This window comes from Oncorhynchus nerka, linkage group LG20 (genome assembly GCF_034236695.1).
Source record: "Oncorhynchus nerka isolate Pitt River linkage group LG20, Oner_Uvic_2.0, whole genome shotgun sequence".
Lineage (NCBI taxonomy): Eukaryota > Metazoa > Chordata > Actinopteri > Salmoniformes > Salmonidae > Oncorhynchus > Oncorhynchus nerka.
Window position 1 is genome coordinate 77162064 of NC_088415.1, and position 21392 is coordinate 77183455.

The 21392-nt window shown below is 49.0% G+C and overlaps 1 protein-coding gene across 3 annotated transcripts in view; it reads right to left on the reverse strand.

Annotated features, from left to right (window-relative positions):
• LOC115103150 (ephrin type-B receptor 1-like) overlaps positions 1–21392 on the reverse strand; it is a 383081-nt gene that overhangs the window by 55986 nt on the left and 305703 nt on the right. For all 3 annotated transcript variants that reach the window (XR_010460228.1, XR_010460227.1, XM_065005794.1), the window contains exons 7-8: positions 13506–13668; positions 2418–2526 (exon numbers count right to left, since the gene is read on the reverse strand). Coding sequence is in view for 1 of the 3 variants with exons in the window: in XM_065005794.1 (XP_064861866.1) it covers positions 2418–2526; positions 13506–13668 (272 nt within the window). In the remaining 2 variants the exon portion in view is untranslated. The remainder of the gene's footprint in view (positions 1–2417; positions 2527–13505; positions 13669–21392) is intronic.

Below are 21392 nucleotides of genomic sequence, written 5' to 3' on the forward strand. Positions count from 1 at the left end.
TTTCTCGCCCTGGTCCAGCTATTCCTCTCCCTGGTCCAGCTATCCCTCTCCCTGGTCCAGCTACTCCTCTCCCTGGTCCAGCTATCCCTCTACCTGGTCCAGCTATCCCTCTACCTGGTCCAGCTACTCCTCTCCCTGGTCCAGCTATTCATCTCCCTGGTCCAGCTATCCCTCTCCCTGGTCCAGCTATTCCTCTCCCTGGTCCAGCTATCCCTCTCCCTGGTCCAGCTATTCCTCTCCCTGGTCCAGCTATTCATCTCCCTGGTCCAACTATTCCTCGCCCTGGTCCAGCTATTCCTCTCCCTGGTCCAGCTATCCCTCTTCCTGGTCCAGCTATTCATCTCCCTGGTCCAACTATTCCTCGCCCTGGTCCAGCTATCCCTCTCCCTGGTCCAGCTATCCCTCTCCCTGGTCCAGCTATCCCTCTCCCTGGTCCAGCTATTCCTCTCCCTGGTCCAGCTATTCCTCGCCCTGGTCCAGCTATTCCTGGTCCAGCTATTCCTATCCCTCCCTGGTCCAGCTATTCCTCTCCCTGGTCCAGCTATCCCTCTCCCTGGTCCAGCTATCCCTCTCCCTGGTCCAGCTATTCCTCTCCCTGGTCCAGCTATTCCTCGCCCTGGTCCAGCTATTCCTCTCCCTGGTCCAGCTATTCCTCTCCCTGGTCCAGCTATCCCTCTCCCTGGTCCAGCTATCCCTCTCCCTGGTCCAGCTATTCCTCGCCCTGGTCCAGCTATTCCTCTCCCTGGTCCAGCTATCCCTCTCCTGGTCCAGCTATCCTCCCTGGTCCAGCTATCCCTCCCTGGTCCAGCTATTCCTCTCCCTGGTCCAGCTATTCCTCTCCCTGGTCCAGCTATCCCTCTCCCTGGTCCAGCTATTCCTCTCCCTGGTCCAGCTATTCCTCTCCCTGGTCCAGCTATCCCTCTCCCTGGTCCAGCTATTCCTCTCCCTGGTCCAGCTATCCCTCTCCCTGGTCCAGCTATTCCTCTCCCTGGTCCAGCTATCCCTCTCCCTGGTCCAGCTATTCCTCTGGTCCAGATATTTTTTTCTCTCTCTGCTCCTCTGTGTTGTTCTGTATCCACACTGAACAAAATCAATCCAAAGAGTCCCCTTTGTACTGTGTATGTCCATGTAATTGAAAGAACTTCAACACCTTGCTATGTCTCCGATTAAGATTGGAATAAGCTGTGGCTGGTCTATTTTACACAATTTACAGTAAATCAGCTATGTTTCAATGGAGACTGAATGTTTCAATGATCTGTTCATTCAAAAATGCTTATCAGCTGTTTCAGTATAGATTTTGAGTGTCTGTTGTTGCAGAAGTTGAGGCTTTATACTATATTTAAGGTTTTGAACATTACATTTACATTTAAGTCATTTAGCAGACGCTCTTATCCAGAGCGACTTACAAATTGGAAATTACAAATTACGTCTTAATTTCTGGCTGTGTGCAAGCATTTGTAAATAAGACAAGAAAGATCCATCATTTTGGTATTGGGTAAGATTGTATGTAAAGAAAATGTAAGCATTTTAGAAACTAAATTTAGTGCATATTCTGTGAAAACAACATTAATTGTGTTAATGGTATGGTCCACAACAAGATGGATGTTGTGCTAATTGTGTTCAGGTTTTGAAAATGTGACTACAGATTGGACAAAAGGATGTTAGCGATTGTAAAAAAAAAACTGTAACTGACTTGCCTAATTAAATAAAGAATAAATAAAAATTACATTAAATGTAGAATATTTTTTATTCTGTACAGGTTTCCTTCTTTTCCCTCTCCAAAGTGTAATCGACTGAGGGACCTTACAGATAATTGTAAGTGTGGGGCACAGAGATGAGGTGGTCATTAAAAAATCATGTTAAACACTATTATTGCACACAGAGTGAGTACATGCAAGGCTATAAAACAACAACATGTGGAACAAGTCAAGGGGTGTGAATACTTTCTGAAGGCGCTGCGTTTCCTTTTCACTGTGATTACCTTCTGCTGGCCATGTGTGTAGGTATGTATGTGAAAAGCCTACAGACAGGCTCCATTGCCTGCCTGTCTGTCTGTGTCTGCTAACGGTTAGGTTAGGTTAGGTGTGTGTGTGTGTGTGTGTGTGTGTGTGTGTGTGTGTGTGTGTGTGTGTGTGTGTGTGTGTGTGTGTGTGTGTGTGTGTGTGTGTGTGTGTGTGTGTGTGTGTGTGTGTGTGTGTGTGTGTGTGTGTGTGTGTGTGTGTGTGTGTGTGTAGGTATGTATGTGAAAAGCATACAGACAGGCTCCATTCCCTGCCTGTCTGTCTGTGTCTGCTAACGGTTAGGTTAGGTAAGGTGTGTGTGTGTGTGTGTGTGTGTGCGTGTGCGTACGTGTGTGTGGGAGGCACACCCGTTGGACCATAAACACAGCCATGGTGGACATGTTGACCGTACAGTACCTGCTGCAGACGATGGAGATGGCCACTAGAGAGACGATGAACACCAATCCTGCTGCAGCCGAGCCAGCAATCAGAGGAAGCTGCTCCCTCAACTCTGATTTATAGTCATCTACATAGACAGAGAGAAAATGTGAGAGAGAGAGAGAGAGAGAGAGAGAGAGAGAGAGAGAGAGAGAGAAAATGATCAATAGAAAGTGAGAGAAAGTATTTCAGTGTTTCTGTTGCCATACCTAATCTCCCTGTCACAGTCTGACAGACACAAAAGAACACCTTGGAATTTCTACTAGGGGTGTTCAAACACAAGCTGCTCTTCGACAGTCAAAAATACAGCTAAACGTTAGCAACGAAGTGAGGAAGAATGTCACAAGTTCAGAGGGTAGCCTAAATAACTTCTAAAGACACACTAAACTGCCTCAGTCCTGTCTCATGACCTTTAGCAAGATTTAGCATGCTGTGGGGAAACTGACAGCAATGGGAAAAAAGGAGAAGAAAGAAGAAGTCTTTTGAGTGGTGATATAGTAGCTTAAATATCAACAAAATAATAAACTAGTACTGATAGCACACTTGATAGTTTGAATTATAGGCCTACAATTTTTTTCCCCTGTAAAGGGTGAGTGTGCTATTTCTTTGTGAAGCTGTATTCAGTCTCCTAAACTCAGACAGGTGAAAATGGTGATTGGCTTGAAGAATCAGAAATCAACTGTCTGAGTGCTATAGCTGGCAGTAAATAACAGCATATTACAATCAGTCAGGTATCAACACCTGACTGTGGAGAATAGGACTCCTCACTGACAAGCTATAACCATACACACCTTACTGATGAAAGGCCAATCATCTCCTCCTCATTGCACCTGTCAATCAAATGGTTGTGTGTGGGGGGGGGGCAGTTGAGGGGTGTGGGGCTGAAGAGACCTGGGGGATTTGTGTAAAAATGTGATGACAGACAGAGGAGAGGGATTGTCAACTGTGAGAGGAGAGGAAAGGAAGAGGGAGAAGAGTCAGAGGGGAGGGAGGGAGGGAGGGAGGGAGGGAGGGAGGGAGGGGGAGGGAGGGAGGGGAGGGAGGGGGCAGAGGTGGGTAGACAGTGATGGAGACTGGGAGGAGATGGGTAGTGCAGGAGAAAGGAGGTGGGGGAGGGACATGTGGGCAGGACAGGGAGGCAGGCACTATAGAGGGTGAGACACATAGGGGTTGACGGAGGAACGGATAGTTGGGAGATGGACATAGGATGGGGAAGGCAGGGAGGGAGGGTGAGGAGGGGGTGATGGACATAGGGAATGGGGAAGGCAGGGAGGGGGTGAGGGGGGTGATGGACATAGGGATGGGGAGTGATGGAGGGGGTGATGGACATAGGGGATGGGGAAGGCAGGGAGGGAGGGTGAGGAGGGGGTGATGGACATAGAGGATGGGGAAGGCAGGGAGGGAGGGTGAGGAGGGGGTGATGGACATAGGGGATGGGGAAGGCAGGGATGAAGGGTGAGGAGGGGTGATGGACATAGGGAATGGGGAAGGCAGGGAGGGAGGGAGGGGGTGATGGACATAGGGGATGGGGAAGGCAGGGAGGGAGGGGTGAGGAGGGGGTGATGGACATAGGGGATGGGGAAGGCAAGGATGAAGGGTGAGGAGGGGGTGATGGACATAGGGGATGGGGGAGTCAGGGAGGGAGGGTGAGGAGGGGGTGATGGACATAGGGAATGGGGAAGGCAGGGAGGGAGGGTGAGGAGGGGTGATGGACATAGGGAATGGGGAAGGCAGGGAGGGAGGGTGAGGAGGGGGTGATGGACATAGGGGATGGGGAAGGCAGGGAGGGAGGGTGAGGAGGGGTGATGGACATAGGGAATGGGGAAGGCAGGGAGGGAGGGTGAGGAGGGGTGATGGACATAGGGGATGGGGGAGTCAGGGAGGGAGGGTGAGGAGGGGGTGATGGACATAGGGGATGGGGAGTCAGGGAGGGAGGGGGTGAGGAGGGGGTGATGGACATAGGGGATGGGGAAGGCAGGGAGGGAGGGTGAGGAGGGGGTGATGGACATAGGGAATGGGGAAGGCAGGGAGGGTGAGGAGGGTGAGGAGGGGGTGATGGACATAGGGAATGGGGAAGGCAGGGGCAGGGAGGGTGAGGAGGGGGTGATGGACATAGGGAATGGGGGGAGTCAGGGAGGGAGGGTGAGGAGGGGAGGGAGGGTGATGGACATAGGGGATGGGGGGATGGACATAGGGAATGGGGAGTCAGGGAGGGAGGGTGAGGAGGGGGTGATGGACATAGGGGATGGGGAAGGCAGGGAGGGAGGGTGAGGAGGGGGGGATGGACATAGGGAATGGGGAAGGCAGGGAGGGAGGGTGAGGAGGGGTGATGGACATAGGGAATGGGGAAGGCAGGGAGGGAGGGTGAGGAGGGGGTGATGGACATAGGGGATGGGGAAGGCAGGGAGGGAGGGTGAGGAGGGGGTGATGGACATAGGGAATGGGGAAGGCAGGGAGGGAGGGTGAGGAGGGGGTGATGGACATAGGGGATGGGGAAGGCAGGGAGGGAGGGTCAGGGAGGGGAGGGTGAGGAGGGGGTGATGGACATAGGGAATGGGGAAGGCAGGGAGGGAGGGTGAGGAGGGGTGATGGACATAGGGGATGGGGAAGGCAGGGAGGGAGGGTGAGGAGGGGGTGATGGACATGATGGGGACAGGGAGGGAGGGTGAGGGGATGGGCATAGGGGATGGGGAAGGCAGGGAGGGAGGGTGAGGAGGGGGTGATGGACATAGGGAATGGGAAGGGACAGGGAGGGAGGGTGAGGAGGGGGTGATGGACATAGGGAATGGGGAAGGCAGGGAGGGAGGGTGAGGAGGGGTGATGGACATAGGGAATGGGGAAGGCAGGGAGGGAGGGTGAGGAGGGGGTGATGGACATAGGGGATGGGGAAGGCAGGGAGGGAGGGTGAGGAGGGGATGGACATGATGGACATAGGGGGGGTGAATGGGGAAGGCAGGGAGGGAGGGGGAGGGTGAGGAGGGGGGACATGATGGACATAGGGAATGGGGAAGGCAGGGAGGGAGGGTGAGGAGGGGGTGATGGACATAGGGGATGGGGAAGGCAGGGGGAGGGAGGAGGGGGTGATGGAGGGGGGGAAGGCAGGGAGGGAGGGTGAGGGACATAGGGAATGGGGAAGGCAGGGAGGGAGGGTGAGGAGGGGGTGATGGACATAGGGGATGGGGAGTCAGGGAGGGAGGGTGAGGAGGGGGTGATGGACATAGGGAATGGGGAAGGCAGGGAGGGAGGGTGAGGAGGGGGATGATGGACATAGGGGGGATGGGGGAGTCAGGGGAGGGGAGAGGGAGGTGAGGAGGGGGTGATGGACATAGGGGATGGGGAAGGCAGGGAGGGAGGGTGAGGAGGGTGGGGAGGAGGGAGGGAGGAGTGAGGAGGGGTGATGGACATAGGGAATGGGGAAGGCAGGGAGGGTGAGGAGGGTGAGGAGGGGGTGATGGACATAGGGGATGGGGAAGGCAGGGAGGGAGGGTGAGGAGGGGGGACATGATGGACATAGGGGGGGTGAATGGGGAAGCCAGGGAGGGTGAGGAGGGTGAGGAGGGGGTGATGGACATAGGGAATGGGGAAGGCAGGGAGGGAGGGTGAGGAGGGGGTGATGGACATAGGGGATGGGGAAGGCAGGGAGGGAGGGTGAGGAGGGGTGATGGACATAGGGGATGGGGAAGGCAGGGAGGGAGGGTGAGGAGGGGGTGATGGACATAGGGGATGGGGGAGTCAGGGGGAGGGAGGGTGAGGAGGGGGTGATGGACATAGGGAATGGGGAAGGCAGGGAGGGAGGGGGTGAGGAGGGGGTGATGGACATAGGGGATGGGGAAGGCAGGGAGGGAGGGTGAGGAGGGGGTGATGGACATAGGGGATGGGGAAGGCAGGGGGGGTGAGGGAGGGTGAGGAGGGGGTGATGGACATAGGGAATGGGGAAGGCAGGGAGGGAGGGTGAGGAGGGGGTGATGGACATAGGGGATGGGGGAGGCAGGGAGGGAGGGTGAGGAGGGGAGGAGGGGGTGATGGAAATAGGGGATGGGGAAGGCAGGGAGGGAGGGTGAGGAGGGGGTGATGGACATAGGGGATGGGGAAGGCATGGGAGGGAGGGGGAGGGAGGGGAGGAGGGTGATGGAAATAGGGGATGGGGAAGGCAGGGGGGGGGGAGGGGATGAGGAGGGGGTGAGGAGGGGACATAGGGGTTGGGGAAGGCAGGGAGGGAGGGTGAGGAGGGGTGATGGACATAGGGAATGGGGAAGGCAGGGAGGGAGGGTGAGGAGGGGGTGATGGACATAGGGGATGGGGGAGGCAGGGAGGGAGGGTGAGGAGGGGGCGATGGACATAGGGGATGGGGAAGGCAGGGAGGGAGGGTGAGGAGGGGGTGATGGAAATAGGGGATGGGGGAGTCAGGGAGGGAGGGTGAGGAGGGGGTGATGGACATAGGGGATGGGGGAGTCAGGGAGGGAGGGTGAGGAGGGGGTGATGGACATAGGGGATGGGGAAGGCAGGGAGGGAGGGTGAGGAGGGGGTGATGGACATAGGGGATGGGGGAGTCAGGGAGGGAGGGTGAGGAGGGGGTGATGGACATAGGGGATGGGGAAGGCAGGGAGGGAGGGTGAGGAGGGGGCTCCACAGGTAGTATCATATTTTCATTTCATTTCATTACAGTCCCAACGGTGTGATTTGTTTGATTGTAGCTAGCTACATAGCTAGCTACATAGCCGTCTTTGTTTCAAAGATAATTGTGTAGTCTAGAGCGATTTTCTAGGTTAGCTAGCCAGCTATTGTCGTTCTCCTAACGCAACGTAACGTAACCAACACTGCTAGCTCGCCAGCTAGCCCCCGAAAAGCAGCATTGTAGAAACTTCACACTCAACGGAACGACTTGATTAGGGTAGTGTCAACAACGCAGCTAGCCTACCTCAGCAGTACTGTATCATTTTAATCATTTTAGTCAATTGATTCTTTCTACGTAAGCTTAACTTTCTGAACATTCGAGACGTGTAGTCCACTTGTCATTCCAATCTCCTCTGCATTAGCGTAGCCTCTTCTCTAGCCTGTCAACTATGTGTCTGTCTATCCCTGTTCTCTCCTCTCTGCACAGACCATACAAACGCTCCACACCGCATGGCCGCGGCCACCCTAATCTGGTGGTCCCAGGGCGCACAACCCACGTGGAGTTCCAGGTCTCCGGTAGCCTCTGGAACTGCCGATCTGCGGCCAACAAGGCAGAGTTCATCTCAGCCTATGCCGCCCTCCAGTCCCTCGACTTCTTGGCTCTGACGGAAACATGGATCACCACAGACAACACCGCTACTCCTTACTGCTCTCTCTTCGTCCGCCCACGTGCTCTCGCACACCCCGAGAGCTTCTGGTCAGCGGGGTGGTGGCACCGGGATCCTCATCTCTCCCAAGTGGTCATTCTCTCTTTCTCCCCTTACCCATCTGTCTATCGCCTCCTTTGAATTCCATGCTGTCACAGTTACCAGCCCTTTCAAGCTTAACATCCTTATCATTTATCGCCCTCCAGGTTCCCTCGGAGAGTTCATCAATGAGCTTGATGCCTTGATAAGCTCCTTTCCTGAGGACGGCTCACCTCTCACAGTTCTGGGCGACTTTAACCTCCCCACGTCTACCTTTGACTCATTCCTCTCTGCCTCCTTCTTTCCACTCCTCTCCTCTTTTGACCTCACCCTCTCACCTTCCCCCTACTCACAAGGCAGGCAATACGCTCGACCTCATCTTTACTAGATGCTGTTCCTCCACTAACCTCATTGCAACTCCCCTCCAAGTCTCCGACCACTACCTTGTATCCTTTTCCCTCTCGCTCTCATCCAACACTTCCCACACCCCATACTCGGATGGTATCGCGCCGTCCCAACCTTCGCTCTCTCTCCCCCCGCTACTCTCTCCTCTTCCATCCTATCATCTCTTCCCTCTGCTCAAACCTTCTCCAACCTATCTCCTGATTCTGCCTCCTCAACCCTCCTCTCCTCCCTTTCTGCATCCTTTGACTCTCTATGTCCCCTATCCTCCAGGCCGGCTCGGTCCTCCCCTCCCGCTCCGTGGCTCGACGACTCATTGCGAGCTCACAGAACAGGGCTCCGGGCAGCCGAGCGGAAATGGAGGAAAACTCGCCTCCCTGCGGACCTGGCATCCTTTCACTCCCTCCTCTCTACATTTTCCTCCTCTGTCTCTGCTGCTAAAGCCACTTTCTACCACTCTAAATTCCAAGCATCTGCCTCTAACCCTAGGAAGCTCTTTGCCACCTTCTCCTCCCTCTTGAATCCTCCTCCCCCTCCCCCACCCTCCTCCCTCTCTGCAGATGACTTCGTCAACCATTTTGAAAAGAAGGTCGACGACATCCGATCCTCGTTTGCTAAGTCAAACAACACCGCTGGTTCTGCTCACACTGCCCTACCCTGTGCTCTGACCTCTTTCTCCCCTCTCTCTCAGATGACATCTCGCGTCTTGTGACGGCCGGCCGCCCAACAACCTGCCCGCTTGACCCTATCCCCTCCTCTCTTCTCCAGACCATCTCCGGTGACCTTCTCCCTTACCTCACCTCGCTCATCAACTCATCCCTGACCGCTGGCTACGTCCCTCCCGTCTTCAAGAGAGCGAGAGTTGCACCCCTTCTGAAAAAACCTACACTCGATCCCTCCGATGTCAACAACTACAGACCAGTATCCCTTCTTTCTTTTCTCTCCAAAACTCTTGAACGTGCCGTCCTTGGCCAGCTCTCCCGCTATCTCTCTCAGAATGACCTTCTTGATCCAAATCAGTCAGGTTTCAAGACTAGTCATTCAACTGAGACTGCTCTTCTCTGTATCACGGAGGCGCTCCGCACTGCTAAAGCTAACTCTCTCTCCTCTGCTCTCATCCTTCTAGACCTATCGGCTGCCTTCGATACTGTGAACCATCAGATCCTCCTCTCCACCCTCTCCGAGTTGGGCATCTCCGGCGCGGCCCACGCTTGGATTGCGTCCTACCTGACAGGTCGCTCCTACCAGGTGGCGTGGCGAGAATCCGTCTCCTCACCACGTGCTCTCACCACTGGTGTCCCCAGGGCTCTGTTCTAGGCCCTCTCCTATTCTCGCTATACACCAAGTCACTTGGCTCTGTCATAACCTCACATGGTCTCTCCTATCATTGCTATGCAGACGACACACAATTAATCTTCTCCTTTCCCCCTTCTGACGACCAGGTGGCGAATCGCATCTCTGCATGTCTGGCAGACATATCAGTGTGGATGACGGATCATCACCTCAAGCTGAACCTCGGCAAGACGGAGCTGCTCTTCCTCCAGGGGAAGGACTGCCCGTTCCATGATCTCGCCATCACGGTTGACAACTCCATTGTGTCCTCGTCCCAGAGCGCTAAGAACCTTGGCGTGATCCTGGACAACACCCTGTCGTTCTCAAATAACATCAAGGCGGTGGCCCGTTCCTGTAGGTTCATGCTCTACAACATCCGCAGAGTACGACCCTGCCTCACACAGGAAGCGGCGCAGGTCCTAATCCAGGCACTTGTCATCTCCCGTCTGAATTACTGCAACTCGCTGTTGGCTGGGCTCCCTGCCTGTGCCATTAAACCCGTACAACTCATCCAGAACGCCGCAGCCCGTCTGGTGTTCAACCTTCCCAAGTTCTCTCCGTCACCCCGCTCCTCCGCTCTCTCCACTGGCTTCCAGTTGAAGCTCGCATCCGCTACAAGACCATGGTGCTTGCCTACGGAGCTGTGAGGGGAACGGCACCTCAGTACCTCCAGGCTCTGATCAGGCCCTACACCCAAACAAGGGCACTGCGTTCATCCACCTCTGGCCTGCTCGCCTCCCTACCACTGAGGAAGTACAGTTCCCGCTCAGCCCAGTCAAAACTGTTCGCTGCTCTGGCCCCCAATGGTGGAACAAACTCCCTCACGACGCCAGGACAGCGGAGTCAATCACCACCTTCCGGAGACACCTGAAACCCCACCTCTTTAAGGAATACCTAGGATAGGATAAAGTAATCCTTCTCACCCCCCTTAAAAGACCTAGATGCACTATTGTAAAGTGGCTGTTCCACTGGATGTCATAAGGTGAAAGCACCAATTTGTAAGTCGCTCTGGATAAGAGCGTCTGCTAAATGACTTAAATGTAATGTAAATGGGATGGGGGAGTCAGGGAGGGAGGGTGAGGAGGGGGTGATGGAAATAGGGGATGGGGAGTCAGGGAGGGAGGGTGAGGAGGGGGTGATGGACATAGGGAATGGGGAAGGCAGGGAGGGAGGGTGAGGAGGGGGTGATGGACATAGGGAATGGGGAAGGCAGGGAGGGAGGGTGAGGAGGGGGTGATGGACATAGGGAATGGGGAAGGCAGGGAGGGAGGGTGAGGAGGGGGTGATGGACATAGGGGATGGGGGAGTCAGGGAGGGAGGGTGAGGAGGGGGTGATGGAAATAGGGGATGGGGGAGTCAGGGAGGGAGGGTGAGGAGGGGGTGATGGAAATAGGGGATGGGGGAGTCAGGGAGGGAGGGTGAGGAGGGGGTGATGGAAATAGGGGATGGGGGAGTCAGGGAGGGAGGTTGAGGAGGGGGTCATGGACATAGGGGATGGGGGAGTCAGGGAGGGAGGTTGAGGAGGGGGCGATGGACATAGGGGATGGGGGAGTCAGGGAGGGAGGTTGAGGAGGGGCGATGGACATAGGGGATGGGGGAGTCAGGGAGGGAGGGTAAGGTAAATTGGATGGGGGAGTTAGGGAGAGGGTGTGAGGCTAGGGTGATGGAAATAGGGGATGGGGAGGCAGCAGGGGAGGGTGAGGAAGGGGTGGGTGAGGGACATAAGGGAAGGGGAGGCAGGGAGGAAGGGTGAGGAGGAGGCGGGTGAGGGACATAGGGGATTTGGGAGGGAGGGGTAGGGTGTGATGGGTCCCTCTGTTCCTCCTTCACCGGGTGCTAATTGTCTCCATAAATGTCGTGCTGTGGCAGCAAGCCAGAGGATGTACCATCAGCTGGTCCTCATGCTGTCTGGCGTGTGTGGTGTGTGTGCGTGTGCGTGTGTATGTGCATGCGTTGGGTAAATACTAATCAGAGCGTGAGGAAGAGGGAGGAGAGGGCTATGCCGCTACATCTGCTCTACACAGGTAACTACAGATGATGATGGAGAGCCTCATCATCATCACTGTAACTGTATAAGAGAACAGGTTGTTTATATGACTGATAATCACCTTGACCATACAATAGCCTCCTATTGGAGGGAAGGAAGGATAAAGGAAAAGAAGGATGGAGGGTGGGTGGGTGGGGGATAGAGAGAAGGAAGATTAGGAGGAGGTTTGTTATTTGTGATGTCAAGTGGAGATTTTCTCTTAGACTCGGATCATGCATAAGAACATCAGTTTAGTGTTTAACCCCCCAATGGTCAGGGTTAGGGCTGTGGCGGTCATGACATTTTGTCAGATGGTAATTGTCATGCAAATGGGTGCCGGTCTCACAGTAATTGACCTCTAATTAACATAAACATGCTTAAATGCGCGTTTCGAAAATGAACATTTTCAAAAGTTGAATAAGTCCATTTAATATAGCTTCATCCATCATTTATTTAGTTGTGATAGGCCTATAAATCTGTTAATGTCTTAGAAATCAAAACAGAGTTGCATGATGAAACTATACAGATGATTTGGAAAGGGTCTGTTCCTCGTGCTTCCAGCGGAAAGACAGAAACTGCATTGTTGCTATGCTTCTCGAGCAAGAAAGTTGGGGGATATCTAATCAATGGAAGATGGAATAAAAATGACAGAATTAAAAGTGAAATGAGAAAAAAAGGCTACAACGACCAAAAGCCAACAGGTAGGCTGCTATTTACGCTATGATCTGAATGGAGTTATGTGTAGGCTAACTGTAGGACTAGTTAGCTAGCTTCTCAAGGTTTGATGCAGTCAAGATGGGTACTATGTAAGGATAAATAACGAACAAGAGGATAGTCTAGCACAAGATAACAGTGGTAGTGGTCTCTCCCTCCAGTACTCTGAGCCTCCCTTGTCTTACAAATTCACACACAGTATAGTCTCTGCACCCTAATAGCCTACAGAGTCTCTCTCTCTCTCTCTCTCTCTCTCTCTCGTTTAATAAAGTAGCAAAACAATTGGCTTTTCTGCTGCTTCCTTCACTCGGATCGGACCAGTTGTCCTTTCAGAACAGGTTTAAAAAATGTATGCATACTGGGTCCGGGGCTTCCCCGTGTTCTTTTCGCTATGGGAACTCTAACTTCCATCAGTATTTGTCCTCATCATTCAGATTATTCAAATTTAATCATGAGGTATTTCGAGAGTGAATAAAGGGCATTTAGCAAGTTTGGTAAACTACTCATCAGTACCATTAATTTGCCCTATTTTGGATTGGGATAACCGTGACCAAGAGTCATAGGGAATGTTACTGCGGCCATGACTCGTAACTGCCGTTGTGGTGGTTTACGGTCACCATGACAGCCCTAGTTAGGGTTAGGATTCGGGGATGGTAAGCTGATCCTAGATCTGTGCCTCAAAGGGTAAGTTCTACTGGAGTGTTGTAAATCATCTGACAGCATATTGCATAGGAAAGAAGACGTATGCTGTGTTTAGGAAATACAGTACGCCCACACACGAACACCTGGACCCAAACTCACACACCAGTGCAGCAGGTGTTGCGCCCCCCTGAACAATCCAACCCCCAGTGGCAAATAATTAATCACATTAGCCACTAATCACATCTAAGCATTCTGGGATAGCTGCTCAGCAACAGACGGGCTCAATGAAGAACCAATTAGCTAAGCAGTTTGGATCAAGCATAGTCAGTTACACACAAGAAGAGAAGCTCAAAACCACCAATCTCAACTCTCATATAGACACACAATCTCATACATTATGAAACATTCACAAACATGTTGTGACAGTGATCCACACTCTCCACTGTCACATTCACAATCCCTCTACCGTCCTGGTCTCTATCCACACTCTCTATCTTTCTCTCACACACACACACAAACTAACACACGCAGCTCCCCACCACCATCTCTCCTCGCCTCCCCTCTCCTCTTGGCTTATTGCATGGTCCTTACCATCTGTGAGGGTTTGGAAGCACATCTTGCCGCTGTATTTGCCAAAGCCAGCCACAGTCCTGGCCCGCACCTGCACGACGTAGACCGTGCCCGCCCGGAGGCCCTCCACGCGGGCTGTGTTGGTCTCGCTGCGCACCATGGTGGAATTAATCTCTGCATGGTCCTGGAGGAGGACAGGGGAGAGAGAGAGATACCAGATGAATGTTGCAGAGAGGCAGAGCAGATCATTTGTATAATCCAGGAGGGGACATAATGGAGGAGACAGAGAGGAAGAGACCAGGGGCCGTATGTCTCGCAGGTGAGCGTTTTTCATCATGAATCTTGTTCTGGAGGCAGCTCTACAGAGTTGTCACTAGCTGGCACAGCCACAAAGTCATAACATCTGCACATTTTTGTTTTAATGAATCTTTACAATATAGACAATTTTGACTTTGCAGCTGGCCTATCTAAGGGGAAGGCAGTTCACTCAACCAGCATAGGTCTAAAGTGGTGGTTTCTTTAACCGTGAAATCGGGGTCATATGTACTTTATCAGACTTCTCAGAGTAGGAGTGCTGATATAAAATCAGTCTGACCTTCTAGAGCACAATTAATGATATACAATTGACGGGGGGGGGGACCTGATCCTAGATGCATTATATGGAGCCCGGTTAGCATTTAAGGAAACTATTATCTCCCCTATGCTGCGGAAGTATTCAGCAGTTAGTAACGTTGGCTGCCTTTGCCACAACAGAGGTAACACTGGTATTTTATTAGATTGTTTTGTTTATCCGACACTCTTATCCACAGTGACTCACATGGCATAAGAGGAGAGAAAGGATCCCACTGGGCACAGGCATCAATTCAACGTCTATTCCACATTGGTTCAAAGTAATTTCATTGAAATGATGTGAAAACAACGTTGATTAAATCAATGTGTGCCCAGTGGGATAGAAAGGGTTGATATTCCAAAAAGGCATTACTTTGCTAAAAAACAGCTGATAGAGGGAGCTTATGTGTTGTGTAACAGCCTCCTCCACCATAGAAACCTGAAAAGTTCAGATGAGTCATATGCAATTTGGATGCACTAATGGGCCTATTCAACACAATGGCACCAAAGTGTTCTCTAGCTGCTGTTGATCTCTTTCTATGAGAGAATGGTCACTAATCCCCTTGTCCTTGACAGATTTACGTAACTGTTACGACCACAGATGAAAACTTTAATGCTGGGGTTGAATGACAGTATGTATTGTTAAAGAGCCACTGAAAACGCCGATTGGCACGTGTTTTTCTGTTGCTCATTAGACAAATGAGATGTCAGTCTTGGAGGTGTGTTTCCTGACCGATTCAGCTTGGTTGATAACGTTTGTCTACACTGTAGACGCGGAAGCATATTTCACTTCCTCATAATCCCCAGAATGAATCTAAGATAACTCAAGAAATGTATAATTAATTTTGACATTCTTGCCAAGGATGTTTTAGTTGCACAATTTTACATCTAACTACGGTGCGTGGTGCAGTAGTTCTCAAGTTAAAAAAATGTGTGACTAGTTGTCTTATGTAAACAGTCGGAGCTACTGAGCAGGTTTGCCTCACTGTCTATGCTATTGTATAGAGAGCAATATCGCAGCTGTTCACCCCATGTTAGTGGTGTCATGACGTGGCCCTTTTTGGGTATAGCTAGTGGCTTCCCCTCTCTCTCTCCTACATCCAGGTTCTGTTATCTCATCTCGTAAACTCCTGGAGGAGACTCTCCTCCTGGCCATGCAAAAAGAGACACACAGAGAGAACAAAAGATTTCACATGGTGAACTCCTAAATCCCCAAAATGAGGATTTGATATAAAATGTCCACTTGTGAGAAGGTGGGAATGGTCCGTGGACACTTAAGGGACGGTTATGATGAGTGTGTTTCATTTGGTGACCTCAGAGAGGACAGGAAACACACATAACTATATCTCAGAATATGTACAATTCTCAATTATGGGGTTTGCATCTAATTATTGTATAAAATGAATGAGTAAAGATTAAACTATTTGTGAAATGATCTAAATTGTAAATTGTAAATTGATGTTAAACCTTTAATAAAGTTTAACTCAGTCATTGGCCCTCCCCCGTGAGCACAGACATGATCTGGCGTCATGGAACAGCCTTTTCTATTGTTACAAATAAAAAAAAACACCTGAGGAAATCCTCTTCAGACCACAAAAACCTCAGTGTCCGCTAAGGTTACAATGGCTGTTGAATTCCTAACCATACCATGTGAAGCAATGGCTACACAGGGGGAAATGGTTCAACTCTGAGACTATCGATCCCGACAGAATAAGAGCAAACGTTAGATACTAATTACTAGTCTGCAGCTAGAAATTATGTCAACCTGGGATGCGATGACCGACAACCGCCGAAACATCTATGCTATGAGAACATTTCTGAATGGTACTCTGAAGTATCCATCCTAACGATGAAAGACTGATCTTCAGGGAAGCAGAGAGCGAGACGATGATGAACTGACTCTCCAACAGACAGACAGACGATTCCAACAGAGATTACAATGACACACTGGGCGTAAATATATATTGATTGCAATTATTCCCGAATGAGTGAGCGTTGATGTGCAAAGGATTAGCATTTTAGTTCATATAATTATCAACTGTGTAGTGACTCTTTTGTTCTTTCCTGTCTTTTCAGTCCACACCCACTTCCCTTTGTCCACCAATCCGTCCTATCGGCTCAGCCCACTGGGGAACATCCCCTATCATTTCCTTTAACCATATCTACTGTGTTGTTTGTTTATACATTTCTGTGATTATTTAGTTAGTTAATAATTCAGTGGTTAAGACCATTTATGTATGGAACATTCATAGTAAAGGCTGGGTTCATGCAGATAACCAACAATTTACGACATTTGGAATGAGACTAACGTGAGGTAAAGAATAATTAATTAATTAGAAGACTAATTGATCAGATATTAAAATATCTGAAGAGTTATACTAGGAAAATTATAACTTTGTAATCTGAAGATTTTCCTTGGTGCCCCGACTTCCTAGATAATTACATTTACATGATTAGTTTAATCACGTAATAATAATTACAGAGAATTGATTTGATAAAATAACAGTCTTTAATGATGCCAAAGACACAACAGTGGGAAAATGGACATATCAAAACCCAACCTTCCCCGATGTGACGCAGGGATGTTCCAAACTCCATTTTAGACGAGACCGACTTTATGAACAAAATGATCCTATTTCCATTTTGTAGTAAATTCTGAGACTAGAATAAATGTTTCTGACTCATATCGATGCCACATACAGTAGACTATTTTGAAAGTGATTCCATGCTTTTTAAAGTTAGTCACTCTTTAAACAAGCTCACATTCACGCATACACATGCACGCATGCACACACAGACACGTACACAGAGACGCACCCCCCCACACACTACCCCTCTAACCACCCATATACACACACAGCCACAAATAGTAATGAATTAAGGCCCATTTGTCTATGAGTCACATTGTAATATTGTTCCAAATACTGCAGTATTTACTGCTGGCTTTAGAAGTATTTAGAGAGAGAGAGAGTTCAATTAGTAAAGGAAGTTGTTCTGTGGTGTCTGAAGTGGCAGACTGCTAATTATGACAGAGGACTATTTCCACCTACAGAATGTGTTTGTTTTCACAGAAAGGAACAAAGCAACGCTTCCAAGTTCCATTGGCAGAGAAATGTTTTGTGCCATTTTCTTATTCTGTTTTGGTTTGATTGGGTATTTCAGAATGTGAGTTCAAAGGATTAAACAAATGTATGGTCGAAACTGTATAACTAAATCCAGTAAGACTTTATAGACCCTGAACGTCTAACAGTCTGTGTGCATGCAGGCATGTGTGTGTGTGTGTGTGTGTGTGTGTGTGTGTGTGTGTGTGTGTGTGTGTGTGTGTGTGTGTGTGTATGCCTGCCTGTGTATTGGGGTGGCTGTGTGATATGTTTGTGTGTGTCCTGTCTGTGCAGGTGTGTAGGCCCAGTGTCCATCACCTTAAATGAACCAGCCTGGCCCAGCCTGCTAGTGCTAGAAGGCTTTGGTCCTGACTGGTGCACTATCTGCTATGGGGATAGGAGGGGGTAACTGTAATTAGCTAGTCCCGTCACCGTCACAGAGTGAATAGAGACAAAAAATAAGCATGCACACCTACACTACACTACACCCACACCTGCAGGCAGCTGATATACAGCGAGCTACAAAAGTATCGGGACAGTTACACGTTGTTGTTGTTTTGGCTCTGTACACTTGCACTTTGGAATTGAAATGTATTTTGAACAAATCTGTCGTTCTGCCCCTGAAAAGGCAGTTAACCCACTGTTCCTAGGCCGTCATTGAAAATAAGAATTTGTTCTTAACTGACTTGCCTGGTTAAATAAATAAAGGTAAAATAAATAAAATAAAAATTACAAAAATTCATCCATATCGGATGAACCGTTTATCACGGACTACAAAGGGAAAACCAGCCACGTCGCAGACACCAGCGTCTTGCTTCCGGAAGGGCTAAACACCTTCTTCACTCACTTTGAGGATAATACAGTGCCACTGACGCGGCCCACTACCAAGAACTGTGGGCTCTTCTTCTCCTCGGCCGACAAGAGTAAGATATTTAACCGTGTTAACCCTCGCAAGGCTGCCGGTCCAGACGGCATCTCTAGCCACATCCTCAGAGCATGCTCAGACCAGCTGGCTGGAGTGTTTAAGGACATATTCAATCTCTCCTTATCCCGGTGGAGAAGGTCCTCAGGTTGCTCGGTGTACACATCATATCCATATCGATGAAATGGTCCACCCACACAGACAGTGTGGTGAAGAAGGCACAACAGCACCTCTTCAACCTCAGGAGGCTGAAGAAATGTGGCTTGGTCCATAAAACCCTAACAAACTTTTATAGATGCACAATTGAGAGCATCCTGTTGGGCTGTATCACCGCCTGGTACGGCAACTGCAACGCCCGCAACCCCAGGGCTCTCTAGAGGGTGGTGCGGTCTGCCCAACACATCACCGGGGGCAAGCTACTTGCCCTCCAGGACACCTACAGCACCCGATGTCACAGGAAGGCCATAAAGATAATCAAGGACAACAGCCACTGCCTGTTCACGCTGCTGTCATCCAGAAGGCGAGGTCAGTACAGGTGCATCAAAGCTGGGGCCGAGAGACTGAAAAACAGCTTCTATTTCAAGGCCATCATGTTAAATAGCCATCACCAGCCAGCTTTCACCCCATTACGCAACCATGCACCTTAGAGGCTGCTGCCCTATATACATAGACTTGGAAATATTGGCCACTTTAATAATGGAACACTAGTCACTTTAATAATGTTTATATAATGTTAACATACTGCTATACTCAACTCATATGTACAGTATATACTGTATTCTATTCTACTGTATCTTAGTCAATGCCACTCCGACATCTAATATTTATACATTTCTTCATTCCCATTTTTTTACTTTTAAATTTGTGTGTATTTTTGTGAATTGTTGCACTGCTGGAGCTACCAGCACAAGCATTTTGCTACACCCGCAATAACATCTGCTAAATATGTGTTTGTGACCGAATAAAATTGGATTTGATGTGATTTGAAATTACAGCACTTTTTGTACATACATTTACATTACATTTAAGTCATTTAGCAGACGCTCTTATCCAGAGCGACTTACAAATTAGAGTTGAGGTCGGAAGTTTACCGACACTTAGGTTGGAGTCATTAAAACTCGTTTTTCCACTCCCCAAATTTCTTGTCAGCAAACTATAGTTTTGGCAAGTCAGTTAGGACATCTACTTTGTGCATGACACAAGTCATTTTTTCCAACAATTGTTTACAGACAGATTATTTCATTTCTAATTCACTGTATCACAATTCCAGTGAGTCAGAAGTTTGCATACGCTGTTGACTGTGCCTTTAAAAGGTTTGGAAAATTCCAGAAAATAATGTCATGACTTGAGAAGCTTCTGATAGGCTAATTGACAGAATTTGAGTCAATTGGAGGTGTACCTGTGGATGTATTTCAAGGCCTACCTTGAAACTCAGGGCCTCTTTGCTTGACATCATGGGAAAATCAAAATAAATCAGCCAAGACCTCAGGAAAAATTGTATACCTCCACAAGTCTGGTTCATCCTTGGGAGCAATTTCCAAATGCCTGAAGGTACCACGTTCATCTGTACAAACAATATAAACACCATGGGACCATGCAGCCGTCATACCGCTCAGGTAGGAGACGCATTCTGTCTCCTAGAGATGAACGTACTTTGGTGCGAAAAGTGCAAATGAATCCCAGAACAACAGCAAAGGACCTATATCCACAATAAAACGAGTCCTATATCGACATAACCTGAAAGGCCGCTCAGCAAGGAAGAAGCCACTGCTCCAAAACTGCCATAAAAAAGACAGACTACGGTTTGTAACTCCACATGGGGACACAGATCATACTTGTTGGTGAAATGTCCTCTGGTCTGATGAAACAAAAATAGAACGGTTTGGCCGTAATGAACATCGTTATGTTTGGAGGAAAAAGAGGGATGCTTGCAAGCCGAAGAACACCAGTCCAACCGTGAAGCACGGGGGTGACAGTATCATGTTGTGGGGGTGCTTTGCTGCAGGAGGGACAGGTGCACTTCACAAAATAGATGGCATCATGAGAAAGGGAAATTATGTGGATATATTGAAGCAACATCTCAAGACATCAGTCAGGAAGTTAAAGCTTGGCCGCAAAGGGGTCTTCCAAATGGACAATGACCCCAAGAATACTTCCAAAGTTGTGGCAAAATGGCTTAAGGACAACAAAGTCAAGGTATTGGAGTGGCCATCACAAAGCCCTGACCTCAATCCCGTAGAAAATTTGTGGGCAGAACTGAAAAAGTGTGTGCGAGCAAGGAGGCCTACAAACCTGACTCAGTTCCAATAGCTCTGTCAGGAGGAACGGGCCAAAATTCACACAACTTATTATGGGAAGCTCCTGGATGGCTACTCAAAACGTTTGACCCAAGTTAAACAATTTAAAGGCAATGCTACCAAATACTAATTGAGTGTATGTAAACTTCTGACCCACTAAATCATTCTCTATACTATTATTTTGAGATTTCACATTCTTAAAATAAAGTGGTGATCCTAACTGACCTAAGACAGGGAATTTTTCTAGGATTAAATGTCAGGAATTGTGAAAAACTGAGTTTAAATGTATTTGGCTAAGGTGTATGTAAACTTCTGACTTGAACTGTTGTCCCCCCATTTTTATGTATTTATTATTATTATTTTATTTAACCTTTATTTAACTAGGCAAGTCAGTTAAGAACAAACTCTTATTTGGCCTTTTTTTGTTGTTGGTGAGTACAAACAAATTCTTATTCTTATTCCTCCAGCATCTTCATAAGGTCCTTTGCTGTTAGGTGAGTAAGGTGAGTAAAAGTATTGGAACAAATTCACTTACAGTATATGTGATTTAAGTAGTCAAAAGTGTAGTGTTTGGTCCCATATTCCTAGCATGCGATAATTACATCAAGTGTGTGACTTGTTGGATGCATTTGCTGTTGGTTTTGGTTGCGTTTCAGATGATTTTGTGCCCAATAAAAATGAATGGTAAAATAATGTATTGTGTCATTTGAGTCACTTTTATTGTAAATAAGAATAGAATAGAATTCTAAACACTTCTACATTAATGTGGATGCTACCATAATTAGGGATAGTGCTGAATGAATTGTGAATAATGATGAGTGAGGAAGTTACAGATACACAAATATCACATATCATACCGTACCAAGACATGCTAACCCAATCACATTTACTATAACAGGGGAGATTAGAATTTTTTAGGGGGCATGATATTTATGCCTCTGTAACTTTGACTGCAGTTTCTCAGATATGCAACTACTGA